At 49.3% G+C, this 23,438-nt stretch overlaps 1 protein-coding gene across 2 annotated transcripts; it reads left to right on the top strand.

Moving 5' to 3' along the window:
* The first annotated feature begins 1,771 nt into the window (after nt 1-1,771).
* LOC129694010 (sodium/potassium-transporting ATPase subunit beta-2-like) lies at nt 1,772-14,843 on the top strand. 2 transcript variants are annotated; one of them, XM_055630734.1, is made up of 8 exons: nt 1,772-1,974; nt 4,347-4,466; nt 9,038-9,166; nt 10,042-10,146; nt 10,969-11,174; nt 11,780-11,836; nt 12,874-12,969; nt 14,618-14,843. In XM_055630734.1, exons 1-8 carry the CDS (start codon nt 1,956-1,958, stop codon nt 14,795-14,797), a joined length of 912 nt encoding a protein of 303 aa, XP_055486709.1. In that variant the 5' UTR covers nt 1,772-1,955; the 3' UTR covers nt 14,798-14,843. The 2 variants fall into 2 exon arrangements, with proteins under 2 accessions (XP_055486709.1, XP_055486710.1); XM_055630735.1 differs by lacking the exon at nt 1,772-1,974 and adding an exon at nt 3,310-3,382.
* Nucleotides 14,844-23,438: the final 8,595 nt, after the last annotated feature.

The following is a 23,438-nucleotide window of genomic DNA, read 5'->3' as shown; positions in this document are numbered from 1 at the left end:
GATTCACCACTCTGTGTGTGTGAAAAAAAATGTTTTTCTCATCTCGGTCCTAAAAGACTTCCCCCTTATCCTTAAACTGTGTGTGGCCCCTTGTTCTGGACTTCCCCAACATCGGGAACAATCTTCCTGCATCTAGCCTGTCCAACCCCTTAAGAATTTTGTAAGTTTCTATAAGATCCCCCCCTCAATCTTCTGAATTCTAGCGAGTACAAGCCGAGTCTATCCAGTCTTTCTTCATATGAAAGTCCTGCCATCCCAGGAATCAGTCTGGTGAACCTTCTCTGTACTCCCTCTACGGCAAGAATGTCCTTCCTCATCCTTTGAGAGAATTATACTCTGCTGTCCACGAGGACAGCTGAGACTCCTGCCTCCGATTGCTTCCGACACTGTGCTTGGTCCCGGCAAATCCGTCTCCGTCAGAGCTAAACCGTGCACTAATCTCCAGCGGGGCCAAGATTTAAACATCAGTCTCTCCGAGCCAAGCCAGTTATCAGACAGCAGCTGTTTCTCAGGAAGCGAGCGATGATCGCCAGAGATCGGCATTAGGAGTGACTGGCAGAGGGGGAGAGGTGCCCCTGACCCAGAGAGTGAAGCTTCCTCTGCATCAAACACACTCCCGGGGGGGTCTGACATAGACTTCCGCAGCAAGGAGGAGACTGTGTTCCATAAGTACATGGAGTGTGAGAGTTTGCAGAGTGTGTGCACTATCTGAAGGGGCTGCTCCTTAGGTTTTGGCTGTAATTAGACAACAGACAATAGGCTCAGGAGTAGGCCATTCGGCCCTTCAAGCCAGCACCGCCATTCACTGTGATCATGGCTGATCATCCCCAATCAGTACCCCGTTCCTGCCTTCTCTCCATATCCCCTGACTCCGCTATCTTTAAGAGCCCTATCTTGCTCTCTCTTGAAAGCATCCAGAGAACTGGCCTCCACCGCTCCCTGAGGCAGAGAATTCCACAGACTCACCACTCTCTGTGAGAAAAAGTGTTTCCTCGTCTCCGTTCTAAATGGCTTATTCCTTATTCTCAAAGTGAAAGCATCCAGAGAACCCGCCTCCACCGCCCTCTCCATCTCCCTTGCCAAAGACATTCTTGCCGTAGAGGGAGTACAGAGAAGGTTCACCAGACCAGATTCCTGGGACGTCAGGACTTTCATATGAAGAAAGACTGGATAGACTCGGCTTGTACTCGCTAGAGTTTAGAAGATTGAGGGGGGGATCTTATAGAAACGTACAAAATTCTTAAGGGAAAATAGACTCACAACTCTCTGTGAGAAAAAGTGTTTCCTCGTCTCCGTGGTAAATGGCTTACTCCTTATTCTTAATCTGTGTGTGTGTGTGGTCCCTGGTTCTGGACACCCCCCAACATCGGGGAATACGTTTCCTGCCTCTAGCGTGGTCAGAATGGGCAGGTTGGGCCTGTTTCTGTACTGGGCCACTCTGCATGTTGCCATTCATCGGATAATGGTCTGAATTGTATCCTGCAGAGACACAAGGAACTGCGGATGCTGGAATCTCGGGCAAAACACACAAAGTGCTGGCGGGAATTCAGCGGGTCTGGCAGCATTCGTGGCCGTGGAGGGGAATAGACGGGCCAAGTCTCGAGCCGGGACCCTTCTTCAGTCAATCTGGCGTGTGCGGCCATGTTTAAAATCTCCCAATCTCCTCTGAGGCATCACAATGGTGACCATTTGCTCAGTGACCTCAGCGGGCCAAACCTCAGTAACCCGTTGCTACGGTGACTTCCACGATCCTTCCACATTGCCACACAATTTCCAAAGAGCGCAGTTTCCAACTCTCCTTCCATCTCCACAACACAACATTGGGGGCGGGCAGGCTGGGCCTAAGCTGAGGGAACTTCGGGCAAACAGACAGACAGAGAGCCTGGTCGGACACAGCAGCTGCGGTATCGTTGAACGCACAATTAATGTGCGATCTGGGCTTTAGCTTTTAAAAAATGGCAAACGTCAAAAAAGGTAGGCAACAAAACTCCGAGTAACTGGCATCTTTGGGATCTCAAATTATAAAACGCAACCTTAGAAAGGAGACGAGGAGGAATTTCTTTAGCCAGAGGGTGGTGAATCTGTGGAATTCATTGCCACAGATGGCGGTGGAGGCCTCAAGTCATTGATAGGTTCTTGATTAGGGTCATACATGATGGAAACAGGCCCTTCAGCCCAACTTGTCCATGCTGACCAACATGCCCCATCTACACTAGTCCCACCTTGGACAGCTCAACTGCCTCCTCTGGCAGCTTGTTCCATACACCTACCACCCTCAGTATATAAGAGTTACCCCTAAGGTTCCTATTAAATCTTTCCCCCCCTCACCTTAACCTGGTTCTCGATTCCTCTCCTCTGGGCAAAAAACTATCAGTGGATATTTTTAAGGCAGAGATAGATATTCTGAACTAGTACAGGTATCAGAGGTTATTGGGAGAAGGCAGGAGAATAGGGTTAGGAGGGGCAGATAGATCAGCCATGATTGAATGGCACAGTAGACTTGATGGACTGAATGGCCCAATTCTAACCTATCCCTATGACCTTATCACCCTGTATTTACCTGATCTATTCCTCTCATAATTTTATATGCAAAGACATTACATTGAAACATATATGAGATTGTTAAGGGTTTGGACACGCTAGAGGCAGGAAACATGTTCCTGATGTTGGGGGAGTCCAGAACCAGGGGCCACACTCAGGGGTAAGGCCATTTAGAACGGAGACGAAGAAACACTTTTTCACACAGAGAGTGGTGAGTCTGTGGAATTCTCTGCCTCAGAGGGTGGTGGAGGCAGGTTCTCTGGATGCTTTCAAGAGAGAACTAGATAGGGCTCTTAAAAATAGCGGAGTCAGGGGATATGGGGAGAAGGCAGGAACGGGGTACTGATTGGGGATGATCAGCCATGATCACATTGAATGGCGGTGCTGGCTCGAAGGGCCGAATGGCCTGCTCCTGCACCTATTGTCTATTGTTAAGGTGAGGGGGGGGAGATGTAATAGTAACCCTGAGGGGTAACTCTTATATACTCTATAGATGCTGCCTCACCCGCTGAGTTTCTCCAGCATTTTTTTTGTCTACCTTCGATTTTCCAGCATCTGCAGTTCCTTCTTGAACAAGTAGATCATTTGACCCAATCTGCCCATACTGAGGGTGGTAGGTCTAGTGAGACCCTTCTTCACACTCTAATGGTAATTTAAACTAAATGCCATCCGAGTGGGACATGTTGGGCGTTTTATTTTAGCCCTGCAGGTTTGACCAGAGTTAGCCATGCTGTAATATTAATGAGGAGGGGGTGGAGCATGGATTTGTATTAAGTCGAGCGAGGATTGTCTATAAAGCGCTCGGTCTGTGCCAGGAGCTCACAGTGAGGGAGGGGACTAGGTCAGTCCGGAGTGCCTGGGTGTCGGGAGAGGGAGAGGAGAGGAGAGGAGAGGAGAGGAGAGGTGGGGAGAGGAGAGGAGAGGAGGAGGAGGGGAGAGGGAGGAGGGGGAGAGGAGAGGAGAGGAGAGGGGCGGGGGGAGAGGAGAGGAGAGGAGGAGAGGAGGTGGGGAGAGGAGAGGGAGGAGAGGGAGAGGAGAGGAGAGGAGAGGTGGGGAGAGGAGAGGAGAGGAGAGGAGGGGATGAGCGGGGAGGAGGAGAGGAGAGGAGAGGAGAGGAGAGGAGAGGAGAGAGGAGGAGGAGGAGAGGGGGAGAGAGAGGAGAGGAGAGGAGAGGAGAGGAGAGGAGAGGAGAGGAGAGGAGAGGTGAGAGGAGAGGGCGGAGAGGAGAGGAGAAGAGAGGAGGGGAGGGGAGGAGAGGAGAGGAGAGAGGAGGAGGGGGGAGGAGAGGAGGAGAGGAGAGGAGAGGAGAGAGGGAGGGAGAGGAGAGGAGAGGGGAGAGGAGAGGAGAGGTGGGGAGAGGAGAGGAGAGGAGAGGAGAGGTGGGGAGAGGGAGGAGAAGGAAAGTGAGCGGAGGAGAGGAGGGGAGGAGAGGAGAGGAGAGGAGAGGAGAGGAGAGGAGAGGAGGGGAGAGGAGGGGAGAGGGGAGAGGAGGGGAGGGAGGGGAGAGGAGGAGGAGAGGAGGGGAGAGGAGAGGTGGGGAGGGGGAGGAGGGGGGGCGGGAGGGGGGGGGGGGGAGGGAGGGGAGGGGGGAATGGGGGGGGGAGGAGAGGGGAGGGGAGGAGAGGGAGGGGGGGGGGAGAGGGAGAGGTGGGGAGAGAGAGGGAGGGGAGAGGAGGTGGGGGGAGGGGGGGGAGGAGAGGGGAGGGGAGGAGGGGAGGGGGAGAGGGGGAGAGGGGGGGGGGAGGGACAGGGATGGTGGGGCACTTCTCCAACCTGCATCTCCGCCGTTTGTTCCCCAACTCCAGTGGTGGTGAAGATGGCTCCGAGCGACAAGAGGTCGTGCGGACAGGTGATCGATGAATGGAAGGAGTTTGTGTGGAATTCCAGGACACAGGAGTTCCTGGGCCGGACGGGCAGCAGCTGGGGTGAGTCATGTTCAATAGCTCGGCGCCATTCGGCCCCTCCACGCGATGCTAGCTCCGCGCAAGATCGAGCCATTTCTCCCTCCGCAAGCCTTAAAATTCTTCCTCCACATACCTTGGAATGCCCTTCCCGCCTTGACCCCCCCCCCCCCCTTCCTCCTTTTCAGCTTTCTTCTCCAATCCCCCCTCTACAATGCCTTTACAAGGGTCTCGCCCCAGAGGTGCTGCCTGACCCGCTGAGTTTCTCCAGCATTTTTGTCCACCTTCGATTTTTCCAGCATCTGCAGTTCCTTCTTAAACAAGTAGGTCCTTTGATCCAATCTACCCATGCTGACCCACATGCTACCAACACACCTGTCTGAATTTGTTGAGGGCACATTGTTAAGGGTTTGGACACGCTAGAGGCAGGAAACATGTTCCCCGATGTTGGGGGAGTCCAGAACCAGGGGCCACACACACACACACACACAGTTTAAGAATAAGGGGTCGGCCATTTAGAACGGAGACGAGGAAACACTTTTTCTCACACAGAGAGTGGCGAGTCTGTGGAATTCTCTGTCTCGGAGGGCGGTGGAAGCCGGTTCTCTGGATGCTTTCAAGAGAGAGCTAGATAGGGCTCTTAAAGATAGCGGAGTCAGGGGATATGGGGGGGAGAAGGCAGGAACGGGGTACTGACTGGGGATGATCAGCCATGATCACATTGAATGGCGGTGCTGGCTCGAGAGGCCGAATGGCCTCTACTCCTGCGCCTATTGTATTTATCATCCCTCTAGACCTGTCCTACCCATATACCTGTCCAAATGCTGTTGGGCACTGTAATAGTACCTGCCTCAATCACCGCCTCTGGCAGCTCGTTCCATACACCCACCACCCCTTGGGTTAAAAAAATGTTGTCCTTTAGTTTTCTATTAACCTCCCCCCCCCCTCCCCATCCCACCAAAACCCCCCCCCCCCCCCCCCCTCCTCTCCCCCCCAAGGTCTGGTTCTTAATTTCCCTACTGGGTAAAATACTATTCCTCTCAAGAACATAGAAACATAGAAAATAGGTGCAGGAGGAGGCCATTCAGCCCTTCGAGTCAGCACCGCCATTCATTGTGATCATGGCTGATCGTCCTCAATCAATAACCCGTGCCTGCCTTCTCCCCATATCCCTTGACTCCACTAGCCCCTAGAGCTCTATCTAACTCTCTCTTAAATCCATCCAGTGACTTGGCCTCCACTGCCCTCTGTGGCAGGGAATTCCACAAATTCACAAAACTCTCTGGGCGAAAAAGTTTTTTCTCGCCTCAGTCTTAAATGACCTCCCCCCTTTATTCTAAGACTGTGTGTGTGGCCCCTGGTTCTGGACTCGCCCAACATTGGGAACATTTTTCCTACGTGTACAGATACTTTTGTTGTTTTTCTAGTTTTCCCTCCACCTCCTGGCTCTGCATTCGTTACCTTGGTCCCTCTCTCTGCAAAAAAAATAACTCCTCCTGCTGTTATTTAGTTAGTTTCTAATCATTCTCGGAAGGGAGACGAGGAAACACTTTTTCTCACGCAGAGAGTTGTGAGTCTGTGGAATTCTCTGCCTCCTCTCACCTTGTAGCTCTGCCCTCTAGTGGAGGGTGGGGGGGGGGGAGAGAGATGTTCTGACTGTCTACTCCATCTATACCTCTTATAATTATATATAGATACATAGAAACATAGACAATAGGTGCAGGAGTAGAGGCCATTCGGCCCTTCGAGCCTGCACCATTCGCCATTCAATATGATCATGGCTGATCATCCAACTCAGTATCCTGTACCTGCCTTCTCTCCATACCCCCTGATCCCTTTAGCCACAAGGGCCACATCTAACTCCCTCTTAAATATAGCCAATGAACTGTGTGGCCTCAACTACCTTCTGTGGCAGAGAATTCCACAGATTCACCACTCTCTGTGTGGAAAAAAAATGTTTTTCTCATCTCGGTCCTAAAAGACTTTCCCCTTATCCTTAAACTGTGTGATCCCTTGTTCTGGACTTCCCCAACATCGGGAAGAATCTTCCAGCATCTAGCCTGCCCAACCCCTCAAGAATTTTGTACGTTTCTATAAGATCCACCCTCAATGAGATATCATGCTCTTCAAAGCAACACACCGATGGCGAAGGGTTTCGGCACGAAACGTTGCCTTTTTCCTTTGCTCCATAGATGCTGCTGCACCCGCTGAGTTTCTCCAGCTTTTTTGTGTACTTTCGATTTTCCAGCATCTGCAGTTCCTTCTTAAACACCTATGGCATTCCCAGCTCAGATTCAGATTCAGATTCAGATTCAATTTTAATTGTCATTGTCAGTGTACAGTACAGAGACAACGAAATGCATTTAGCATCTCCCTTGAAGAGCGACATAGCAAACGATTTGAATAAAAAAAAAAATAAGTGTCCAGGGGGGGGGGGGGGGGGTGGTGATTGAGTTGTTGAGTAGAGTGACAGCCGCCGGAATAATAGCCAATGAACAGCTCCCTCCCTCCCAGCGATCTCTCCACTGCTCTGCGCTGGCCTATTTTTGTTTGGGATTGTTTGCGACTGTGTTCCAGGTAGCTAGATTGTTCTTGCGTTAATAATGTTAGCGGAGCGGTGTCTCTGGCACGGGGTGAATCTTATCCTCTGGTGGGTTCATATTGTAGGAGTTCACTGAGGATTGTATCCCAGGTCAACAAGCAGCAGGGGAAATGGATCTGGCCGTGGTAGACATGACTGACGTGAGATGGAAATCGAGTCTGCTACCTCAGACCTGCTTGCTATCGCGTTTCAGCCGCCAGGTGTATCGGTTACAGCTACCTGCCCTCAGGTGGATGTAATGGATCCCATGCCAACAGGTTGGGGAAAGACAACAGAGGTGAATGGCAGGGCATGTGGTGGGCCCAGTTAGCCTGTTCCAACTTAGACACAAAAAGCTGGAGTAACTTATTGGGACAGGCAGCAGCTCTGGAGAGAAGGAATGTGTGGATTCCTCCTTCAGGTGCGAAGGACCCAAAACGTCACCCATTCCTTCTCTCCAGAGACCCTGGATCCATGTTCGCCAAGGATGCTGCCTGACCCGCTGAGATGCTCCAGCATTTTGTGTCGTTCTGTGTATTAACCAGCATCTGCAGTTGGAAGGGTCTCGACCCGAAACGTCACCCATTCCTTCTCTCCAGAGACCCTGCCTGTCCCGCTGTTACTCCAGCATTTTGTGTCTATCTTCGGTTTAAACAGCATCTGCAGTTCCTTCCTACACAACATACCAACTTGGTGGATATGGACAAGGTCCATAGATAGGGTAAATATAGAGAGGGTAAATGCAGCGAGTCTTTTACCCAGAGTAAGGGAATCGATAACCAGAGGACATAGGTTTTAGGTGAGGGGAGCGGGATGATTTACACCAAGGGTGGTAGGTGTATGGAATGAGCTGCCAGAGGAGATAGTTGAGGCTGGTACAATTAAAAACATTAAGACCGGTCCGTGGGTAGGACAGGTTTAGAGGGATATGGGCTAATCGCAGACAGGCGAGGCTAGTGTAGATGGGGTATGTTGGTCGGTGTGGGCAAGCTGGGCCGAAGGGGTTGTATGAATGTATCCATGTTCTCCAAGGATGCTGCCTGACCCGCTGAGATGCTCCAGCATTTTGTGTCCTTCTGTGTATTAACCAGCATCTGCAGTTGGAAGGGTCTCGACCCGAAACGTCACCCATTCCTTCTCTCCAGAGACGCTGCCCGTCCCGCTGAGTTACTCCAACTTTTGAGTCCAGGAGCAGGGAGATTCTACTGCAGTTGTACAGGGTCTTGGTGAGACCACACCTGGAGTATTGTGTACAGTTTTGGTCTCCAAACCTGAGGAAAGACATTATTGCCATAGAGGGAGTACAGAGAAGGTTCACCAGACTGATTCCTGGGATGGCAGGACTTTCATATGAAGAAAGATTGGATAGACTCGGCTTGTACTTGCTAGTTATGACGGGGTGTAGGGGATAGAGGGGGTTACAGAGACATATAGGGATGCCCAGGCAAAGGGATTTGGAGATGGGGAGGGATGTAGTGTGTTGCAGATACTGGGAGGGGAGATCGGGCTGGAGGGTATTGGATAAACTGGGCTTGTAGTCGCTAGAATTTAGAAGATTGAGGGGGGATCTTATAGAAACTTACAAAATTCTTAAGGGGTTGGACAGGCTAGATGCAGGAAGATTGTTCCAGATGTTGGGGAAGTCCAGAACAAGGGGTCACAGCTTAAGGATAAGGGGGAAGTCTTTTAGGACCTAGATGAGAAAAACATTTTTCACACAGAGAGTGGTGAATCTCTGGAACTCTCTGCCACAGAGGGTAGTTGAGGCCACACAGTTCATTGGCTATATTTAAGAGGGAGTTAGATGTGGCTAAAGGGATCAGGGGGTATGGAGAGAAGGCAGGGATGGGATACCGAGTTGGATGATCAGCCATGATCACATTGAATGGCGATGCAGGCTCGAAGGGCCAAATGGCCTCTACTCCTGCACCTATTGTCTATGTTTCTATGTTTTTTGTGTCTACCTGCAGTTCCTTGTGTCTAACCTGTGCCAGTGATGTGCTTGTCTTCACAGCTCTCATCCTGCTGTTCTATGTGGTGTTCTACACCTTCCTAGCGGGACTCTTCAGCCTGACAATGTGGGTGATGCTGGAGTTGCTGAACGACTACAGCCCAAAGTACCAGGACAGAATTACCAACCCAGGTGAGAGGTGCCCTGGTGAGACCACACCTGGAGTATTGTGTGCCGTTTTGGTCCCCTAATTTGAGGATGGACATTCTTGCTATTGAGGGAGCCCAGCGTAGGTTTACAAGGTTAATTCCCGGGATGGCGGGACTGTCATATGTTGAGAGAATGGAGCGGCTGTGGGCTTGTACACTCTGGAGTTTAGAAGGATGAGAGGGTTTCTCATTGAAACATATAAGATTATTAAGGGTTTGGACACGCTAGAGCAGTGGTTCCCAACCATGCCCCACCTAATCACCTCTAAAATCCTGATGCACCCTTCCATGTGGTGATATATAATTCTTATCATTTAAAAAGTGAACTCCGTTTCAGCTGAAGAAGCTTAAAACGCCAATACCTTGGTTTAAACAAGCTGCAAAAGAGCATGGCATCGATGAAAATGAAAAATGAAATAAACAAAAGACAGTTAAAGTTCTGAGCAAGAAATTACTAAAAAATTGTAAAAAAAAAAGAAATACAATTGCCCCCCTTAAAAATCAAATTGCCCCCCTGTGGGGTGTACGCCCCACGTTGGGAACCACTGCGCTAGAGGCTGGAAACATGTTCCCGATGTTGGGGGAGTCCAGAACCAGGGGCCACACACACACAGTTTAAGAATAAGGAGTAAGCCATTTAGAACGGAGACGAGGAAACACTTTTAACACAAATGGTGTCACGCGCTCCAGACGGCTGATGATGCGCGCGACTGTGGCGAGTCAGTCACTACCGGCCAGTCGCGTCGAGTGTGACAGCAAGTAAGCATGGGTGGTGTCTGTAAAGGCCCTGATGATGGGTGAATGTTGTGACATGGGTGCTGGAGAATTGTCCGTCTCTCTCCCTCTCTCCACCTCTAGGTTTGATGATCCGGCCAAGAGCTGACAGCCTGGTGGTGGGTTTCAACGTGTCGCAGAGAGCCTCCTGGCAGAACTATGTCAACGCCCTCAACATGTACCTGGACTGTAAGTAGACGCGCAGGAGAACGTGTTGCCCCCCCCCCCCCCCCTCGCTTCCCCACTCGCTCATAGAAACATAGGCAATAGGTGCAGGAGTAGAGGCCATTCGGCCCTTCGAGCCTGCACCATTCGCCATTCAATATGATCATGGCTGATCATCCAACTCAGTATCCCATCAGTCTGAAGAAGGGTTTCGGCCCGAAACGTCACCCATTTCCTTCGCTCCATAGATGCTGCTGCACCCACTGAGTTTCTCCAGCATTTTAGTGTACCTTCAATATCCCATCCCTGCCTTCTCTCCATACCCCCTGATCCCTTTAGCCACAAGGACCACATCTAACTCCCTCTTAAATATAGCCAATGAACTGTGGCCTCAACTACCTTCTGTGGCAGAGAATTCCACAGATTCACCACTCTCTGTGTGTGAAAAAAAATGTTTTCCTCATCTCAGTCCCAAAAAGATTTCCCCCTTATCCTTAAACTGTGTGGCCCCTTGTTCTGGACTTCCCCAACATCGGGAACAATCTTCCTGCATCTAGCCTGTCCAACCCCTTTGTACATTTTGTACGTTTCTATAAGATCCCCCCTCAATCTTCTAAATTCTAGCGAGTACAAGCCGAGTCTATCCAGTCTTTCTTCATATGAAAGTCCTGACATCCCAGGAATCAGTCTGGCGAACCTTCTCTGTACTCCCTCTATGGTAAGAATGTCTTTCCTCAGATTAGGAGACCAAAACTGTACGCAATACTCCAGGTGTGGTCTCACCAAGACCCTGTACAACTGCAGTAGAACCTCCCTCACTCATCTCTCGTTCCCCCCCCCCCACAGCGTACAACGACAGCGTGCAATTGTCGATCAACGACCGGTGCAAGCCTGGGGGCTACCACCCACAGGAGGACAGCGGCGACGTGAGGAACACGCCCAAACGATCCTGCCAGTTCAACCGCACCTCGCTGGGCCAGTGCTCGGGCCTGGAGGACAGGACTTACGGCTACGGAGACGGCAAGCCCTGCATCCTTGTCAAGATGAACAGGGTGGGTCAGCCGCTAGCTGTTTTTATTTTCCCCCCCAATAGGTGCAGGAGTAGAGGCCATTCGGCCCTTCGAGCCAGCACCGCCATTCACTGTGATCACGGCTGATCATCTCCAATCAGTACCCCGTTCCTGCCTTCTCCCCTGACTCCGCTATCTTTAAGAGCCCTATCTAGCTCTCTCTTGAGATCTAGCATCCAGAGAACCGGCCTCCACCGCCCTCTGAGGCAGAGAATTCCACAGACTCACCACTCTCTGTGAGAAAAAGTGTTTCCTCGTCTCTGTTCTAAACGGCTTACTCCTTATTCTTAAACTGTGTGTGTGTGTGGCCCCTGGTTCTGGACTCCCCCAACATCGGGAACATGTTCCCTGCCTCTAGCGTGTCCAAGCCCTTAAACATAGAAACATAGAAAATAGGTGCAGGAGTAGGCCATTCGGCCCTTCGAGCCTGCACCGCCATTCGATATGATCATGGCTGATCATCCAACTCAGTATCCCGTACCTGCCTTCTCTACATTAGCAATATATGTGAATGTGACTTGACTTGAACCTTTTGGGTACCAAGATGCGTCATAGAATGATAATACATGTCTCCTTTCCCCTTGCAGATCATCGGGTTCCTTCCAGGAGCAGCTATGACTCCATACGTGTCATGCAGCAGCAAGGTTAGTGGGTCACCTGCATTGTTACATTGGCCGTTTCCTTAGTACGCCCATGCTGTTAACCACCTCTGCTTGAATTCCGCCTCTTTCCACCTGCCGCACTGCTGCAGGAGGTGAGGCTTCACCAGAAGGAATGGGTACGATGTGTTGCAAGTTTCCAGGATGGAATGTAGCTAGCCTGGCTGGTCAATAGAACAGTAAAGGTTGTAGATTGCAGGCTCCGGCTGCCAACACCATGCTGATGAAAGGGGTCACACAGTTTAAGGATAAAGGGGAAATCTTTTAGGACAGAGATGAGGAAAACATTTTTTTTTACACACAGAGAGTGGTGAATCTGTGGAATTCTCTGCCACAGAAGGTAGTTGAGGCCACAGTCCGTTGGCTATATTTAAGAGGGAGTTAGATGTGGCCCTTGTGACTAAAGGGATCAGGGGGTATGGAGAGAAGGCAGGTACAGGATACTGAGTTGGATAATTAGCCATGATCACATTGAATGGTGGTGCAGGCTCGAAGGGCCGAATGGCCTCTACTCCTGCACCTATTTTTTATGTTTCTATGTCTATGTTACTCTGGATTTGGACACGCTAGAGGCAGGAAACATGTTCCCGATGTTGGGGAAGTCCAGAACCAGGGGCCACACACACAGTTTAAGAATAAGGGAGAAGTCTTTTAGGACCGAGATGAGAAAAACATTTTTCACACAGAGAGTGGTGAATCTGTGGAATTCTCTGCCACAGAAGGTAGTTGAGGCCACACAGTTCATTGGCTATATTTAAGAGGGAGTTAGATGTGGCCCTTGTGGCTAAAGGGATCAGGGGGTATGGAGAGAAGGCAGGTACAGGAGCAGGCTCGAAGGGCTGAATGGCCTACTCCTGCAACTATTTTCTATGTTGTGGTCCATGTTGGGCCATCCCTTGTTGGACATGTGTATCTCTTGCCACAATTCCAAGCTCTCTTCTCCCAATACATGCATTGAAGGTTGGTTATTCTGTCAGGTCAGTTAAACGTCACCCCTTTTTGTTTTGGCCCCCCACATCCAGGATGGAGACGTGGGCAAAGTTCAGGAGCTGCGTTACTTCCCCCCCAACGCAACGTTGGACCTGATGTACTTCCCGTACTACGGGAAGAAGGCGCACGTGAGTGACGAGACATTGGCCGCGACATTCCCGGCATGCCACGGTGCGCGGACCGCAGTTGGGTGGCGAATTGGTTGGGTGGAGGGGCTGGAGTTGGGTGGATGGGGAGGGGTGGAGGGTAAAGATAGACAAGTGTTGAGGTGGGGATGTTCGAGAAGGAACTGCAGGTGCTGGAAATTCGAAGGTAGAGAAAAGTGCTGGAGAAACTCAGCGGGTGCAGCAGTATCTATGGAGCGAAGGAAATAGGCAACGTTTCAGCCCGAAACCCTTTGGGTTTCGGCCCGAAACGTTGCCTATTTCCTTTGGGTTTCGGCCCGAAACGTTGCCTATTTCCTTTGGGTTTCGGCCCGAAACGTTGCCTATTTCCTTTGGGTTTCGGCACGAAACGTTGCCTATTTCCTTTGGGTTTCGGCCCGAAACGTTGCCTATTTCCTTTGGGTTTCGGCCCGAAACGTTGCCTATTTCCTTTGGGTTTCGACCCGAAACGTTGCCTATTTCCTTTGGGTTTCGGCCGAAACGTTGCCTATTTCCTTTCGGCACGAAACGTTGCCTATTTCCTTCGGGTTTCGGCCCGAAACGTTGCCTATTTCCTTTGGGTTTCGGCCCGAAAATTTCCTTTGGGTTTCGGCCCGAAAAGGTTGCCTATTTCCTTCGCTCCATAGATGCTGCCGCACCTGCTGAGTTTCTCCAGCATTTTTGTCTCGTGTTGAGAGGGGAAAGGTATAGAGGCCAGTGGGACTTGCAACGATATTGGGATGGTCTAATGGCTGGAGTTATGGCGGGGTGTAGGGGATAGAGGGGGTTACAACGACATATAGGGATGCCCAGGCAAAGGGATTTGGAGATGGGGGAGGGATGTAGTGTGTTGCAGATACTGGGAGGGGAGTAGGGGCTGGAGGGTATTGGATAGACTGGGCTTGTACTCGCTAGAATTTAGAAGATTGAGGGGGGATCTTATAGAAACTTACAAAATTCTTCAGGGGTTGGACAGGCCAGATGCAGGAAGATTGTTCCCGATGTTGGGGAAGTCCAGAATAAGGGGCCACACAGTTTAAGGATAAGGGGGACCGAGATGAGGAAAACATTTTTCACACACAGAGAGTGGTGAATCTGTTGAATTCTCTGCCACAGAAGGTAGTTGAGGCCACAGTTCATTGGCTATATTTAAGAGGGAGTTAGATGCGGCCCTTGTGGCTAAAGGGATCAGGGGGTATGGAGGATGAGAGGGGATGTGAGGGGATCTCATTGAAACATATAAGATTGTTAAGGGCTTGGACATGCTAGAGGCAGGAAACATGTTCCCAATGTTGGGGGAGTCCAGAACCAGGGGCCACACACACACACAGCTTAAGAATAAGCAGTAAGCCATTTAGAACGGAGACGAGGAAACACTTTTTCTCACAGAGAGTGGTGAGTCTGTGGAATTCTCTGCCTCAGTGGAGGCCGATTCTCTGGAGAGAATTCTTTCAAGAGAGAGCTAGATAGTGCTCTTAAAGATAGCGAGAGAGAAAGTCAGGGGATATGGGGAGAAGGCAGGAACAGGGTACTGATTGTGGATGATCAGCCATGATCACATTGAATGGCGGTGCTGGCTCGAAGGGCTGAATGGCCTCTACTCGTGCACCTATTGTCTATTGTCTATTGTCAGGTGAACTACACGCAGCCGGTGGTAGCCGTGAAGTTCCTGAACATCACAAACAACGTGGACATTAGGGTGGAGTGCAAAGTGCATGCCTCGAACGTGAAGAACAAGGACGAACGGGACAGGTTCGCCGGCAGGGTGGTCTTCACACTCCACGTCGGCCTGGCCCTACCGGGCTCCCGCTAATCCCTTTCAATCTGTGGCGTGGGCAGGTGGTGAGAGACTGTGGTTGGGAGGGAAGGGGGGGGGGGGGGGGGGAGGAGGAGGGGGGGGTCGGGTAGAGAGACTGTGTTGAAGGTTGTATCTGGACAGTTGGCCAATTCCTAATCCTATCTGACCCCAACCTGGACTCTGTCCAAACTTCCTGCTAAACATCCCACATCTTGTGGGTTGGTTACAACCAGAGTCCCACATAGGAGATTACCCCCCTCTCCCCCAAGGGCTCCAGCACTGCTGACCTCCCCAGATACGTGGGCGAAACTAAAGTCTATTACAGCAATTAAAAAAAAAAGACTGTCGAACCTTCTGCATGCATTTTGACTTGTGTACTTTGTGTACAGTTCACTTCCTTGGCTTGCATTCCTGCAGGAGTGTGCGTGCACAGGTTGCAAACTTGCATAGAATGATGCCGTTTTTTTGCGTTCCCCATGTCCTGCATGAATGATCAGTCAACATTCACTGGGGCTCAGATCTGTTTCATGCACGGCTCGGTCCCCTGGAGCTTGCTGTTCTGTTCCATCTACCTCTGCCTCCACTGCTCGCTTCCAAAATACTCGTGAGATGAAGTTCCCCCTCAATGTTTCAGTCCTCAATGTCTCAAATCTGTGTGGGCGGCACTGCATTACTGCCTTGTAGCGCCAGAGACCCGGGTTCGATCCTAACTACGGGTGCTGTCTGTACGGAGTTTGCACGTTCTCCCTGTGATCGTGTGGCTAGTCCCTCAGGTGTTCGGGTTTCCTCCCACATCCCAAAGATGTGCAGGTTTGTAGGTTAATTGGCTTCTGTAAATTGTTCCCAGTGTGTAGGATAGTGCTAGTGTACAAGTGATTGTTGGTCAGCACAGGCATAGTGGGCCGAAGGGCCTATTTCCACGCTGTATCTCTAAACAAAACTCAAAAGACATGGTTGCTATTGAGGGAGTGCGGCAAGGATTCATTAGACTGGGCCTGGCACTGTTGTTTTATCTAATGAGAGCTTCTGTAGGCTGGGTCTGTGTTCTTAAAAGTTGGGAAGGATGAAAGGTGACATTTAGATGACGTTGAGATATTTTAAACAATTCTCAGAGGGCTCAACAGAACAAGGGGACGTTCCATTGGGGATTGCTGCAGTCTATGAAGTGTGGTCCAGTCATCAGCGTCTGGGATGAACGGAAAGTCACAACCCGACAAGGTTGTGGAGGTTCAGTATATATTCAAAACCGAGAGATTGATTCCTGGTTAAGGAGGCTGCATGGTCTCTTCCTGTTGCTGGTTTTTAAGGGGAAAAGCGAGTGGGGAGGGAAATAGTGTGGCTGTAGAAAGGGCTAGTCCATATTGTGATTGAGGTAGGTTCACCAGATTGATCCCTGGGATGGCGGGACTGTCATATGAGGAAAGATTGAAAAGACTAGGCTTGTATTTACTGGAGTTTAGAAGGATGAGGGGGGGGGGAGGGGGGTCTTATAGAAACATATAAAATTATAAAAAGGATGGACAAGCTAGATGCAGGAAAAATGTTCCCAATGTTGGGCGAGTCCAGAACCAGGGGCCACACACAGTCTTAGAAGAAAGGGGAGGTCATTTTAGACTGAGGTGAGAAAAACCTTTTTCACCCAGAGAGTTGTGAATTTATGGAATTCCCTGCCACAGAGGGCAGTGGAGGCCAAGTCACTGGATGGATTTAAGAGAGAGTTAGATAGAGCTCTAGGGGGCTAGTGGAGTCAAGGGATTTGGGCAGAAGGCAGGCACGGGTTATTGATTGGGGGCGATCAGCCATGATCACGATGAATGGTGGTGCAGGCTCGAAGGGCCGAATGGCCTCCTCCTGCACCTATTTTCTATGTTTCTATGTGTCTGAAAAGAGCTGCCAGAAGAGGCTACAGAAGCGATGACAATTACGCAGTGGCACAGCGGTAGAATTGCAGCACCAGAGACCCGGGTTTGATTCTGTACAGAGTTTGTATGTTCTCCCTGTGACCTTGTGGGTTGCCTCCGGGAACACTTTCCTCCCACATTCCAAAGACTTGCTGGTTTTGTAGGTTATTTGGCATCTGTAAATTGCCCCTCTTGTGTGTTGGATGGAACTGGTATACGGGTGATTGAGATCAGTGTGGGCACACTTCATCCCGAATACTAAGCACTTAAGTTAGACCGTTCAAAAGATATATGGATGGGAGAGTTTAAAGGGATACAAACCACATGCAGGCAAACGGTACTTTGCCCAGAATGCCAACATGGACCAGTTTGGCCAAAGGGCCTGTTTTCATGCTTTACAGCTCAGCCCTAAACTTGTAGAAAAACTATTGAAAATGCTGAATGACTTACTCCTATTCCATGTGTTTTAACTCCGTTCCACAACTCGTTCCAACCCAGTAAACCTTGTATCGCTCTGAAATAAAACAGAAAGTGGTAGAAATACCCTGTGAGGTGGGCGGTATAACTGGGCTAACCCACAGACTGCCTGTCATTTAAACTCCGAGCCCCTCTCATGCAAGTGCAGGGGAATTTCTACTGATGATTACCCGTGTATACATGTGTTCTGGTGGCATTCTCCCTGCAATAAACTATCAATTTGACAAAAATTAGCTTTACATAATGTCTGTTTTGTATTGATTTTTTCCCCCCGCAATTTAACATCAACCTCCTGCAGGTAAAATGGCACAAGTACCGGCAGCTTTGAATGCATCACATATCATACCACTGCGTGTTGCACTAACATGGAATCCCTACTGGTACTGTACCCTGGTGTTATACAGCAACAGGTCTGTCCCTGTCAGTACTGGGCCATGCCACAGCGACAGACCTTACCCCACTGCTATTGTACCCCAGTGATGTGAAACATGTGCCCACCAGTACAGTGCCCCAACTCATACAGCAACATAGAAAATAGGTGCAGGAGTAGAGGCCATTCGGCCCTTCGAGCCTGCACCGCCATTCAATATGATCATGACTGATCATCCAACTCAGTATCCTGTACCTGCCTTCTCTCCATACCCCCTGATCCCTTTAGCCACAAGGACCACATCTAACTCCCTCTTAAATATAGCCAACAAACTATGGCCTCAACTACCTTCTGTGGCAGACAATTCCACAGATTCACCACTCTCTGTGTGAAAAATGTTTTCCTAAAAGACTTCCCCCTTATCCTTAAACTGTGTGTGGCCCCTTGTCCTGGACTTCCCCAACATCGGGAACAATCTTCCTGCATCTAGCATGTCCAACCCCTTAAGAAATTTTGTAAGTTTCTATAAGATCCCCCCCTCAATCTTCTAAATTCTAGCGAGTACAAGCCGAGTCTATCCAGTCTTTCTTCATATGAAAGTCCTGACATCCCAGGAGTCAGTCTGGTGAACCTTCTCTGTACTCCCTCTATGGCAAGAATGTCTATGGCAACAGATGTGACCCTGCTTTTATACAGTGACTGACCCGTCCCCACCAGTACATCTCGACTGCTTCATACAGCCACAGACCCGTACCTACCAGTGCTATACCCCAGTATAACACAGCCACAGACCCAGTACCCTGGTGTTACACTGTCCTCCCTCAGTTCTGCCCCTCTCATAAGGAGCTGGGCAGTGGAGAAGGGATCCTTTTGGACCAGAGTAGCTGAAACACATCCCTGCTCCACATTATAGACCAGGACTGGGTGTTGCAAGAGTAGTGTTGGAGGAACGGTGCTGTAGTGAGGGCAGCCAGTTCATGGGCTCACTTCAGGCAATTACAATCTAGGACCTCCTTTGCTCTGGTGTGGATCAGGTAGCTGTGCCGTGAATTATTTAGCGTGACTGCCTACGTCCCTGAAGTTAATGTTATTGCAGTCGTTAACTAAGCCTCGAGCACGGCACTGCCCACGGTTGGAATGGCCCATGTCATGGGTTTGGATTAATTAAATTTATTAATGTCACGTGTACCAAGGTGCAGCGAAAAGCTATTTTGTTGCGTGCTATCCAGTCTAGTGAAAAGGCTATACAGTAAACCCTCCTTTTAATGGATCCTTTTAGAACGGTTTTGTTTGTAAGTAACTAAGTTTATCGGCCAAGTATTCACATACAAGGAATTTGCCTTGGTGCTCCGCCCACAAGTAACAACATGACATACAGTGACAGTGACTCAGAAAACACTAAACATTAATAATAATAAAACATTCATGATAAAATACCATTGATCAAGCATGTGAACCAACAAAATACCAGATCAAAGGCAGGCTACAGATTTTTGGCTGTTGAGTAGAGCAACTACTTGTGGATAAAAACTGTTTTTATGTCTGGCTGTGGCAGCTTTGACAGTCTGGAGTCGCCTTCCAGAGGGAGGCGATTCAAAAAGTTTGTGGCCAGGGTGAGAGGAGTCAGAGATGATCTTGCCCGCTCACTTCCAGGCCCTTGCAGTGTACAGTTTATCAATGGAGGGAAGGTTGCAGCCAATAATCTTCTCTGCTGATCGGACGATACGCTGCAGCCTCCAGGTGTCGTACTTGGTGGCTGAGCCAAACCACACCATGATGGACAAGGTGAGAACAGACTCTACGGACAGACCTGCCGACACCACCCCCCGTTTGCTCCGGATTGTAAGGTCCACCAGCACGCCCTTCTTCCCATCACACGCCACCATTGAAGTGGCTCACGTTGTAGCCCCTTCAGACCGCTGCCACTAACAGCACGTGTTTGGTCACTGTGGGGCCCACCAGCTGCCACTCTTCCTGTTTGCTGTCACTTTGTGATACCATAAGAGGCTTTTAGACTGGCACTTGGATATGGTGGGAATGGAGGGATATGGATCATGTGTAGGAAGGGGAGATTAGATCATGACACATAAATTGTCAGCTGAAGGCATTAGTTTGGCACATACCGCCAATATGTCATGGCTTGTGTACCTGCCTTCTCCGATCTTATAGACAACATAGGGGACAGGATAGGAAAATCATTTTTTACACGACAGGAGTAATCTCTGCCACAGAAGGTAGTCGGACACCTTCGAGCCTGAGTTGGATGATCGCCATGTTCAATGGCGGTGCAGGCTGATCATCCACTCCTGCACCTATTTTCTATGTTTTCTCTGGGTTCTCTGGTTATCCCATTGTAGTTCTGTAGGTTGTGAAGAAGGAACTGCCTTCCATAGGTGGTGTCTGGGTCAGGCAGTGAACTTGTGTAAACTAAGAAAACTGCAGTCAAGCCCTGGGTTGCAGGTAACGCAGAAGGCAGTGGTGACTGCAGCTCTGGTGAGTATGCTGGAATATCTCAGCAGACCAGGCATCGAGCTTTAGATCTACTGCTGCTCAGAATTACAGCTAAGGTACTCAAGGACTAAAAATAGATTTGCAATCTGATTGAAGTGGCGAACACATCTGTGCCGACTGGATCACAAAGACATGCACAGTCTAAAAGGCTGCGAGCACATCTAAAGGCTTTGGAACCAAAGGGGTACTTCCCGTCACATCTGTTATGCTGCTGCAAGTAAGAATGTAATGGTTCCACTTTGGGACTTATGGCAATAAAACACTCTGGACTTCTTGACTAACTGATGAGGAAATGAGAAAGCCTCACAGTACAGCAAGCACTCATGTACAACAAGTGAAGGTGCAAACTGCAGATGCTGGTTTTACACTGAAGATAGACACAAAATGCTGGGAGAAACTCAGCGGGACAGGCATCATCTCTGGAAACCCTTCTTAGACAAAAGTGCTGAAGAAGGGTTTCGGCCCGAAACGTGGCCTATATCCTTCGCTCCATAGATGCTGCCGCACCCGCTGAGTTTCTCCAGCAATTTTGTCTACCTTCGATTTTCCAGCATCTGCAGTTTCTTCTTGATCAGCATCTACGGATAGAAGGAATGGGTGACTTTTTGGGTTGAGACCCTTCTTCTGAAGAGGAACGGTCTTCAGAAGAAAGGTATAGACCTGAAACGCCACCCATTCCTTCTAACCAGAGATGCTGCATGTCCCACCCACTGAGTTTCTCCAGCATTTTGTGTTGGATCAAATACACCAGACATCCTGGTGAGCAGGTGAATATTGCACAGTGTGAGGGGCAGTACTGAGGGAATGCCGCACTGTGCCATTTGTATGGAGTTTGTACGTTCTCCCTGTGACCGCGTGAGTTTTCTCCGGGTCCTCCCAAACTCCAAAGATGTAAAGGTTTGTAGGTTAAATGGCACCTATAAAACTCTAAAATTGTCCGTTGCATGTAGGATAGGTAGAAGTATATGGGGTGTTTGCTGGTCAGTGCGGACTCGGTGGGGCGAAGGGCCTGTTTCCATGTTGCTTATCTGAAGTAAAAGTCACCACTCCATCCAGCTCCCTCTCTGAGGGAAGGGAAATCTCAATATTAAATGTACTTTGGAACAGCTGGACGTTGATGAGGTGCGGAGGTTTTAATCCCAGTTCAAAGCAGATTTAGAATGCTTAAGCTCTATGACACAGCGTGCGACGGGAGTCAGGGACTGAAGGTGATGTTGCTGTCCCCCAGTAGTGAGAGACAGCGATTGAATCCGGGTCTTTGGCGCTGTGAGGCAGCAACTCTACCGCTGCGCCAGACCAAAGGACCTGTTTCCACACTGTACCTCTAAAGACTAAGTAAAGTCTTTACTAAAGTATGTCTACAAAGCCCTCAATGGGCTTGCCCCATCCTACATTAAAAGTCTTCTCACCCACCACTCCACCTCCAGGTCCCTCAGAAGGGCCGACTTGGGGCTGCTGAATATCCCGCGGTCTAGGCATAAGCTTAGGGGCGGCCGTGCCTTTGCGGTTGCAGCTCCTAGACTGTGGAACAGCATCCCCCTTCCCATCGAAACTGCCCCCTCCATCGACTCCTTTAAGTCAAGACTAAAATCTTATCTATACGCCCAAGCCTTTCCTGACGTCCACTGAATTTTACATTCGGTTTGAGGGAGACACAACTTAAGAAAGCATAACTAGAAGGGCATGAAAGTGAGCTGGCAAATTAAGTTAAGGGATCAGTCAGTTGAGATGCTGTGGGAGACAGAATACGTGGAACTGATACTGTGCAATGTGCAAGAAGGTCCTTCAGTCATTAATTTATAACGTTAAAGACGGTGTCAGACTTCAAGAAACACATCTAATTATCCAAACACAGCCTTAGGAGATTGGGAAGAATATGGAAACAGCAATTCATGGCAAAAAGATTAGCACAGAAGGAAAAAGAAAGTACAAGATAAAGCTAGGTAGAAGTATTTAAAAAGACACTGAAAGTGTTCCTGCAGATATTTCAATTAATAGCATTAAGAAAGTGATTGTTGCTATATTTAAGAGGGAGTTAGATGTGGCCCTTGTGGCTAATGGGATCAGGGGGTATGGAGAGAAGGCAGGTACAGGATACTGAGTTGGATGATCAGCCACAATCATATTGAATGGCGGTGCAGGCTCGAAGGGCCGAATGGCCTACTCCTGCACCTATTTTCTATGTTTCTATGTTGTTCCAGGGAATTAATAGCGGATGAAATGTGTAGGAAAGAATTGGAGATGCTGGTTTAAATCGAAGATAGACACAAAATGCTGGAGTAACTCAGCGGGGCAACATCCCCGGAGAGAAGGAATGGGTGACTTTTCGGGTCGAGACACTTCCTCGGACCAGAGGATGTTCTCCAGAGATGCTGTCTGACCCGCTGAGTTACTCCAGCTTTATGTGTCTATCTTCAGTATAACACACACATAAATAAATTGAATATTTTTTTAATCAGTCCATCACGGGCCCTGACCTCCCCATCATCGATATGCAGGAGGAGCAGCCTCAAAAATCCAGCTAATCATCAAAGACCCTCACCAACCTCTCATCTCGCTGCTACCATTGCAAAGCGGGTACAGGAACCTGAAGTCGGTGACCTCCAGGTTCAAGAGTAGCTTCTTCCAAGCAACCAGCAGGCTCTTGAACACTGCTTCACGACACCTCAGCAACTATGTTCAACTATGCACTTTGTTTTGGATGCCTGACTTACATCGGTTTCGCACTATTAAGATCTGATTACCGAATTTTACTGTTTATCAATTTATGATATGACCGATTATGATATATTTATTTGTGTTATTGCATTAATGGGCATGTAAAGCTGTAGCAAGTAAGAATTTCATTGTTCTGTTGCCGGTGCGTGTGACTTTACTTTAGACTTCAGAGATGCAGCATGGAAACAGGCCCTTTGGCCCACTGGGTCCGTACCAACCAGTGGTAACCCCATACATTAGCACATTAGGGACAATTTGTAATTGACAGAAGCCAATTAACCTACAAACCTGTACATCATTGGAGTGTGGGAGTAAACCGGAGCACCAGGAGAAAACCCACGCAGTCACAGAGGGAACGTACAAACTCCATACAGACAACTCTACCGCTGCGCCACCAGGCTGTCTCTCTCTGACAATTAAGTTCTCTCCTGTCACAGCAAATTTATCCACACTCGCTTAAGGATGAGCAGTAAATGCTCACACCCCACCAATGGGTTAAAGAAAAAAGTGGAGGAATACATTCTGAAACTAATTGCAGTCTTTGCAGGAGCAGCTCAAAGCCTTGGCGTTAATGTTCTGAGCCCAGAAGGCAAGCGGGCATTTGCCAATCAAACAATTGCCAGAGAAAATCCTTTGAGGATTAAATTAAATCGGATTGTTTGATAAAAATAAGCAACGA

Source organism: Leucoraja erinacea, unplaced genomic scaffold (assembly GCF_028641065.1).
Source record: "Leucoraja erinacea ecotype New England unplaced genomic scaffold, Leri_hhj_1 Leri_51C, whole genome shotgun sequence".
Lineage (NCBI taxonomy): Eukaryota > Metazoa > Chordata > Chondrichthyes > Rajiformes > Rajidae > Leucoraja > Leucoraja erinaceus.
The sequence above is the reverse complement of the archived record's forward strand: the minus strand, read 5'-3'. Positions and strand labels throughout refer to the sequence as shown.

Bases quoted from the DNA above. Each gene is read 5' to 3' on its own strand.
- LOC129694010 (XM_055630734.1), top strand. The intron at 9,167-10,041 runs GTGAGAGGTGCC...CTCCACCTCTAG, and splicing joins GGACAGAATTACCAACCCAG to GTTTGATGATCCGGCCAAGA. The intron at 12,970-14,617 runs GTGAGTGACGAG...GTCTATTGTCAG, and splicing joins ACTACGGGAAGAAGGCGCAC to GTGAACTACACGCAGCCGGT.